The sequence below is a fragment of the Hyperoodon ampullatus genome (genome assembly GCF_949752795.1).
Source record: "Hyperoodon ampullatus genome assembly, chromosome: 2".
In the NCBI taxonomy this organism is placed as follows: Eukaryota; Metazoa; Chordata; class Mammalia; order Artiodactyla; family Ziphiidae; genus Hyperoodon; species Hyperoodon ampullatus.
The window spans coordinates 22042670-22051000 of NC_136915.1; the positions used below are offsets into that span (position 1 = coordinate 22042670).

The following is an 8331-nucleotide window of genomic DNA, read 5'->3' on the forward strand; positions in this document are numbered from 1 at the left end:
AAGCCGGAGACGAGAGCCGAGGGCAACGGGATCCCCGACGTGCACTTCGTTGGGGGCCGGCGGTGATGCCCGGAGGTCGCCTAAGGAGGAAGAGCAGGGACCCGCGCGATGTGAGGCGACCAAATGGCCAGGTACTAACAGGACCAGTACCCGACTTCCGGACAACGTCGGAAACAGCAGGGCCGGGAGAGGAAGTCCCGCCCACACGGCGACGACACAGCTTGGCGCCGAAGGGCGTAGTGACGTCGGTGCGTGGGGCGGACGTGGGGGCCTGGGGGAGGGGGAGGTTACTTTTCTGGGGATTTCCCCACCTTCCTCCCGGCCGAATTAGAAGAGAAAGAGAAATTCGGTAGTAAACTTTTTTATTCTCTCGTCGGGTCGCAGACCCGGGACACCTGCAGCGGACTCTCCGCTGCCCGGTCCCAGCCAGTTAAGGGTAGAGGCGATGGAGGGCCCGCCCCAAGACCGTCTCTTCCAACCACAGATCCTCTCCTCTTCCATGTCCCTTTTCCCCTCTTTCTGGGCTTCATGCTGAACCCACTCCCACCCTCCCCTTGCCTCCAGGAAGGTTGTGACGATAACCTCAGTCAATCCAGTTTTCAAGGTGCTGGGGGAGGTAACAGGAGCAAGCCCAAACAGGGACTAGGGTTAGGAGACCACCGAGGACAAGTCATTAAGCCCTATCATCAAAGGGGAGGATAGGGGGCTTTTTGTAAAAATGCCCCTGAGGTAGACAGGCAGAAGGCAGGTTCTAAACAAGCCGCGCAGGCTGCTGCTCCCAGAGTTCTTTCTGCTTCCGTGGGAGATAAGGCCAGGCAGAGGGCCACCACTGTGCAATTATGAGTGATCCTGATTAAGGAAGCTCTTGAACTTGCCACTCGGGCTCTGAGGGGCTGTCCGAGGCACAGCTGGAACCCCTCACAAAAGCCATATCTGTGCGAAACTTCATGCTGGTGGGTGGCTGGCGGCGGAGCAGTGACTCCCCCTGGTCCTGGGGTAGGGGCTCATCGTAGATGGTGGAGATGAGCCCTAAGCCAGTTCCACGGGGCCTCTTCGGTTGCCCAAATGGCTGGAGCTTCTCTCCATGGTACCTGGATCAAAAAGAGCTCTCAGTGAGAGGGCTGCTATCTCACCGCAGTAAAGGGGTTGAGAAAGGACAGGGTAATAGCTACTACGTATCTGGTTTGTCCCAAAGACTGAGCATTTAAATCTGGATCTTTGCTCTCCAGCCCCCTTATCCATCCATTGACAGTGTCAGCAACCCGAGGCCTCACATACTGCTTTCATTTTAAATAGTACATGAAATTTAGAACAACTGTCACCACTCTGTGACTTACAGTCACTTTCTAATAGCAATCATCAAGTCCAAACTCCTCAGACTTGGGGGAATGACTCCCCCAGGAGATTAATGATCCTGTCAAGCCTGAGGACTCGGTCTTGAAAAAATTAGCGCCAGGCATACTTTTTCCTTCTAATTTTGTTTTGAAGTTCATTCCCTAGGGATCTCTAGCACCCAATCCAAAACCAGAGGGAAGAGGGTACAGCTGAAAGGCTCACTTAGGCTCCGAGGGAAGTCCCTCACCCATACTCACCCCAATCCACGCTTGCACCTGGGGTGCTGGCCATCACTATCCAGGGCCTCGGGCACCCCTGAGCACCCGCTGCCCAGGCCCTGGCCCTCGGCCCAGCCCTGCCGCTCCATCACCTTCCGCCCAATGCCCTGCAGAGGGAAGGGAGAAGACTTGAGATGGGGCTCCTGTGGGGGTGGGGAAGGGAATGAGGGTAAAGAAGGAAAAGAGAGGGGTCAGTGGGCTGGCACAGTGCTCACCTTGGTGTGGCGCTCGAAGGTGCCCACCTGGTGTCCGATCACGGAGCCGGCCTCCTGGCCATCACGGAGTCTCCGTTCCAGACGAATCTGGACAGAGTCTCGGGCATCCTTGTCTCCACCATCTGAGGAAGTAGAGCCCAATTTGTGGAAGGGTCTCTCTCAGCAGAAGGGGGGAAAATCAGGTTTCTAGGCCCTCCTCACAAGATTTAAATATTCATTTTTATGGTGTGTTATTACTGTATTATTATTTCTCCCATTAGACTGGGAGCTCGCCAAGAATAAGAACCAAGCTGTCCCATCTTACAGATGAGGAAACTGAAGTACAGAAAAGTCAAAGCCAAAAAATGAGAGAAGGAATTAGGACCCAGGTCTCCCCTTCCCACCCCCCAACCACCCTAGGTCATTTCCGACTCCAGAATCTAAATTCTTAACCAGAGCCCGAACTCCTGACCCTCCCACTCTACTAGGGTCTGCCCATCACAACCAGAGCTCCCTGAGGGCTGTCGCCACATGTCCTTCCTCCACAAAGAAAGGAAAAAGGCTCTGCCCACAACCAGCACTTACATGCGCTCAACTAGCGATGTTTTAAGAGAGGAACCCTCTCAGCGGGCTACCCCAAGGGAACTGGTGCCCTGTCTCAGCCTCTGCTAAGCAAGTCTGGTAAAGTGTCACTGCAAGGCCAGGGCACCATTCCACCTCCCAGTACTGCAACCTCTGGCCCAGTACCTGCATCGTAGTATACACTCATATCCACATCCCAGTCATCGGCTGTCTGTTCATCAAAGTCTGCCAAGAGAAAAGCATCAAGCAGAGTAAGCCAAAGACTCTCAGTTCTGTCAAGAGTTAAATCAGACTTTCTAGAACTTGGGGCTTTTGATTTTATCTTCAAATCTCTCCTCTGAAGGGGGGTCATGCAGAATTTGTAGGAGGGCATTTTCTCTCCACTCCACTGATCCCTCACCCCTAGAAAGGATGGCTGGTCTCTCATACACGACCAACGTAAGCCTCTTCCCTAGCCCTTTAGTTGGGCTCACTGCCAGGGAACCCACCGTGTGGAGCAGAGAGACCTGAGCGAATGCAGCAGGGATCACCCCTGCCCTTGCCCGGGTGCCAGTGTTACCTCCTTCCTCTTCCTGCCAGAATTGGGCGTCAGTGTAGAACACCAGGCCTGAGCCGCCCTTCTCCCACTTGAGCTCGATCTCCTCCTCAAAGAGCCGCTCAGTGGTCCGCTCCTGCCCGGTCACGTCCTCATGCAGCGCTTCGTGCCGCTCCCACTCCTCACCCCGGTCGTCGTCCTGGGAGAAGGTGGGGAGAGGTGACCTGCCTGTCCAGCTTCCTGACCTCAGGCCCACGAGGAGGGCAGCTCAGTGCACAGGAGGTCCCATAGATGGGACCTCAGCTCCTTTCCTCCAAGTTTCTCTGAGAAGCAGCACTTTCTGGCCCCTAAGCCGTGACCAAAACCTCTCTCCACACCCCGTTTCTCAACATACTTGGCCCCTTCCGCCACAAGCCTGACTCACTCTTATCCCTGGCTTTTGGCCATGTTGTTCTCCCTGCCTGAATATCTGCCCTCCTCTCCCACCACCACCTCCTCTTCCCTTGGTTAAATCCTCCTCATTCCTCAAGTTCTACAGCTCATATGAGGTCCTCCACACTGAGGCCCACAGCACTCTCACTGGTCTCTGAATTTCTCACTGCTAATCAATACACCCTGTTTATGCCTTTCTACATTATGTCCCAAAGAAAGAAGGGACAGGAACTAAACCTACCTACTGTGTCAGGCCCTTCACATACCTTAGCTCCTTTAATCACCCCAACAACCCTGTGAGGTTAGTACCATTATTCCCATTCTACAGGTGAGGAAACCTCGATTTAGAGGAGTAAAGTGATTTGCCTAAGAGGGGGGCAGAGCCAGCGTTCAGACCCATACCACACCACATCCCCTTTCCAGGTGCTGGTTCTCTCTCTTCAGGGAGCTTGAAGGCTCTTTGAGGGAAGGAAGTGAGTCTTAGAATGTCTTTGGAATCCTGTGCTAGCCCCTGTGTTTACAACTGCTTGACTGGACTTGTGCAATGATAGAATGACTCCTGGCTTGAAATCTTGGGGACTCCTGCCCCAGTTAAACTCCAGGAGGTCTCAGGAATCACTGCTACAGAGCAGGTGCTGGAGAAAAGGCAGGACAGTACCACACACTAAGGATGTGGTCCAGATGTGTTAGCAACTCTGAGCTGGGAACTTTGCAGACACAGGTCAATTACTTCTTACCCAGAGTATGCATTTCAAAAAAAAAAAAGTTTCCCAACAAATCACACCTCTCCCGATTGTATGGATGAACAACCAAGTTTGGAGAAAGAGGTAGAAGAAATGACTATTTCATTGATAAAGTTAGAGGGGAGGCTAGTGTTCAATCCACAGACTCAAGGTCAGAAAACAGAGGCGACTTCTCAACCACATAATGAAAGCACAGAAGTTAGACAAGCAGCGAAGGGGACTGGGTTCACATCCCAGCTGTGCCTCTGCTTCCTTAGGTGATCTTATCTCTTGGTCAATAGATTTCATCAATGAAAGGGACCCTCCTTACATTTCTTCTGAAGGAATGAAAAGAAGACCCCTTTGAGAATCTTCTGATAAAAGCTCTGGCCCCTCTCCCAAAGAAACGTATACCTGCACGTGCAAATGCAGTTTTACGTTCAATGTCAGGGAGTTCAAAGTCTTTGGAAGCTTCCAGAGGACCCCAGGTTTAGAACTCTGGTAATACACAATTGAAGGGGGGTACTGTTAATGCCTTGGCCTCTCTAAGCTGCCAGCAAGGACAAGGTGGCTCTCTGTACTCACGTCATCTGAGTGTGACTCTTCTTCCTCTTCCTCTTCTTCCTCTGGCTCTCCACAGGGGTTGGCTGGTACGTCTGCCAAGCAGGTTCCCTGGGGTATCTCCTCACCCTCGGCTGTGTACACAAGTTCTGCCTGCTCCACAGTCTCTGAGTCCTCATACTTGAAGGGCACATTGCCGTAGCGCCGGGAGGAACCTGTCTTGGGGAACTGGAGATGCAGCTGGGTGATGATCCGAGGGGGTAGACGGCAGGCCCGGATCAACTCCAAAAAGACCCGCAGGGGAGTCCCCACATTCCCACTGGGCATCAGCACCGGTGGGTTCAGCTCTGGCAGTTGCTTCAGGTCGGCCAGCGTGAAGGCTTCACTCTCAGCCTTGCGACTCTGCAGTTCCTTCCGGGTCTTGAAGGGAAAGGAGTCCAAACCTTGGGAAGCAGGGAGAAGAATAGCTCTTGAAACCTAGAAGTCTCCAACACTTGAGCCAGAAACTATTCAAGGTTTAAATCCTTTAGCCTAATGCTGTTTCTCCCTTTCAAACTTTTCCAGAGTCCCTTCCTCTGTTCCCTGACCAGAACCACCTAGTAATCTCATGCCATTTCTCATCACCTAGGCTAAGCTCACAAGTTTCTTCCAGATCTGGCTCCTGATGACCTTTTTTTTTTTTTTTTTTTTTTGCGGTACACGGGCCTCTCACTGTTGTGGCCTCTCCCGTTGAGGAGCACAGGCTCCGAACGCGCAGGCTCAGCGGCCATGGCTCACAGGCCCAGCCGCTCCGCGGCATGTGGGATCTTCCCGGACCGGGGCACGAACTGGCGTCCCCTGCATCGGCAGGCGGACTCTCAACCACTGCGCCACCAGGGAAGCCCCCTAATGACCTTTTGATTCTCAACTGCCACCAACCCTCACCCCCTGCACACCGTCATACCATGTGTTCCAATCACATCAAACAATTTAACATGCCCTGAGAGTTTCATGGGCTTTCACATCTCTGTGTCTTTGCAAATGCCATTTACTCTGAACACCATTCTTTCCCACCAACTCCTGTTTATCTTTCAAGATACAGATGCAAAGCCACATTTCCTAATCCTTCTAGGAAATGGGTTTCTCCCTCCTCTGTCATCTCACAACAGTTGGTGTTAAAGAGCACAGGCTCTGGAGCAAAATGCCCAGTTAGTATTGTGACTCTGTCACCTTGTAATATAACATAACTACTGTATTCTTCAGTTTCCTCACTTATAAAATGGGTAACAATAGCTCCTACCTTATAGGATTGTTGTGAGGAGTCAATAAGAAAACGAAAAGACTTCGAACGGTGCCCAGGAAGTGCTCCGTAAACGTTAACAATTAGAATGGCATCTCTGTGACACTTACCTTTTTACAAATCTGTCTTCCTCTCTGGATTCTAAGCACAGACTGTGTCCAACTGTTCTCTGCATACCAGCTAGAGTCACACTACGTCTAGCAATACAGGCTAGATTTGTTGAATGAATAAATTAGAGGGCCCTGCACTGTGCTTCCTGTTTCCCTATCAAAGTGATTTCCCATGAAAATGGGAGCTGTCCAGAGAAAAGAGTTTGTCTCTTCATTTGCATCTTGCTAACAGAGGACTGGGTGGGGAGCAACAAAGACAATACCTGATTGCCTTTTTCCCCTTCTATGTCAGTGCAAAATCAAAAGGGTCTCGGAATAGACTTAATAAATTGGAAAGATCATCTGAATAGGCCTCTTTGTTTTTTTTCCCCCCCGAGTTTTTCTAACGTGCGAGTTGAGCCTGAAACTTTGTCCAGAAATGATATAAACTCCTAAAGAGCCCTAACGAGAGACCTGACTTATCCTCAACAATCCTCAGGAACGGTGCCTCTGTTCCAGTGCCTCTAGTAGTCCCAGTCTATTATCTCTCCTACTCGTACCTGAGGCCTCAGTAGGTAGCCGAAGTCTGCGGATGAAACAACGACCAGATAACCAAGTCCCCTGAGAATCCAGCCACCGGCGGCCCGAGTACATACGGAGAAACCTCTGGGCTTGAGTTGGCCCCCGTACCGAGACGACGCAGCAGCAGGTGCGGGTCTGGGCGGGAGCAGAGTCCTGAGTGGAGAGAGTGCGGGCATCGTTGAGTGAAGTCTGGGCGAGACCCTGGCGGATAGGAGTTAGGGTAGAGTCGGGAGCAGCCTGGGGAGGGGCCCGCTCAGGCCGATGCCGGTAGTGGAAACAAAGGAAGCCACAGCCGCACTGTTCCCGGAACTGGCTAAAGTAGCTCCGTAGCTGGGCTGAGCGCAACTCCGACGGGATACCGCTCACTATTAAGTAAACTGCCGCCTCTTCCGCCGCGCTGGACGCCGCCATCTTGGGTGTCACATGATCGGCTGGAACCAACACTCGCGAGGATATTGCGAGGAGCGCTGAGGTGCTGCAATAAATACTGCGTAACCGGTGATTAGTTCGCCGGGGTTGAGGACGTGGAACCAAGAGCTGGGAAAGCACGGAAGGAAGTCGCTAGGTCCCTCTCCCACAGACAGAAGCCGGTGGTGATGGGTAAAACTGACCTGAGAATTGGGGTTACGGCTCTCTTTCATAAGACGCTAGTGAGGATCAAATCAGAAGCCTGAGGGAGAGGCAGTGTTTAAGAATTTTAGCTGTTGGATATCTCCCAAACCTAATCGCTATTCTTTATCAGTTTAGAGCCTTTTCAGTCGTAAATCCATTTATGCTATCAAAACATATTGGTGAACTCTCACAAATCAGTAAGAAAAAGATAATCCAATTGAAAAGTGGGCCGAAGACCCTTCATAGAAGAGAAACATATGCAATTAACAATGAAAGATGCTCAGTCTCAATCATCAAGGAAATGTAATGAGACCCACTTCATAGCCACCAGGTTGGCAAAAAATGTTAAATTCTCAAATCCTCTTTTAAATCCTGACGATGTAGAGCAACTGGAGCTCCCATACGCTGTTGGAAGTGTAAACTGGTACCACCACTTTGGAAAACAATTTGGCATTACCCTGTAAAAGTGAAACTACACATACCTTTTGACCCAGCCATTCCACTTCTAGTTACATATTTTAAAGAAATTCTTGCGTATGTTTATCAGGAGATGTACCAACGCTCAAGCCCTGTGGTCCTGAAAAAGTTAAGAAACCCCTCCTACCCTTTTGTGTTCAGGAACCCAAATTACTGCAAAGAGACACCCTTCCTTATATTACTCAGATAAAACTCATGGGCGCCCCCTTGTTTACCTATGGCAAGGCTAGACACAGACTCCAAATTTCAATTCTTTGCCTCATAAACGCTTAGATGAACTGCTTTTCCCCACAGAACAACGAAAACAAAATGCTTGTTTACTAAACTTTGGTTAAGCTTCTCTCCTTCCTCCAGGTCCATGAACTTTGCGCTGTGTCCTCCTCCCCCAGCTTGAGCTGTACACAACCCCTCCTTAACAGCCCCTCCTGAGAATAGGCTGGGTTCAGGGTAAAACATTCTCTGATCTACTGTGCCATAAGCCATTCCTGGTCATCCCACTTCCTCTCACCCAGTTCTTTCTAGCCTTATTTACTCCTCCCTGTGAAAGAAAACCTCTTTGCCTAACCCTTGAGACACGTGTAGGTCTTATGGTTAGAGCGTCTCTCTTTGCAATAGCTTCCTCCTCCCTATTTCAGTAGTTCCTTTCCTTCCTT

At 50.9% G+C, this 8331-nt stretch overlaps 1 protein-coding gene across 1 annotated transcript; it reads right to left on the bottom strand.

The window, feature by feature from the left end:
* Positions 1–373: 373 nt before the first annotated feature.
* On the bottom strand, positions 374–7000 carry GPATCH3 (G-patch domain containing 3; the record flags this gene model as incomplete). The annotated part of the gene is made up of 7 exons (XM_079726890.1): positions 374–1091; positions 1593–1720; positions 1829–1950; positions 2555–2614; positions 2949–3123; positions 4664–5082; positions 6568–7000. 7 exons carry the CDS (start codon positions 6998–7000, stop codon positions 854–856), a joined length of 1575 nt encoding a protein of 524 aa, XP_079583016.1. The 3' UTR covers positions 374–853.
* Positions 7001–8331: the final 1331 nt, after the last annotated feature.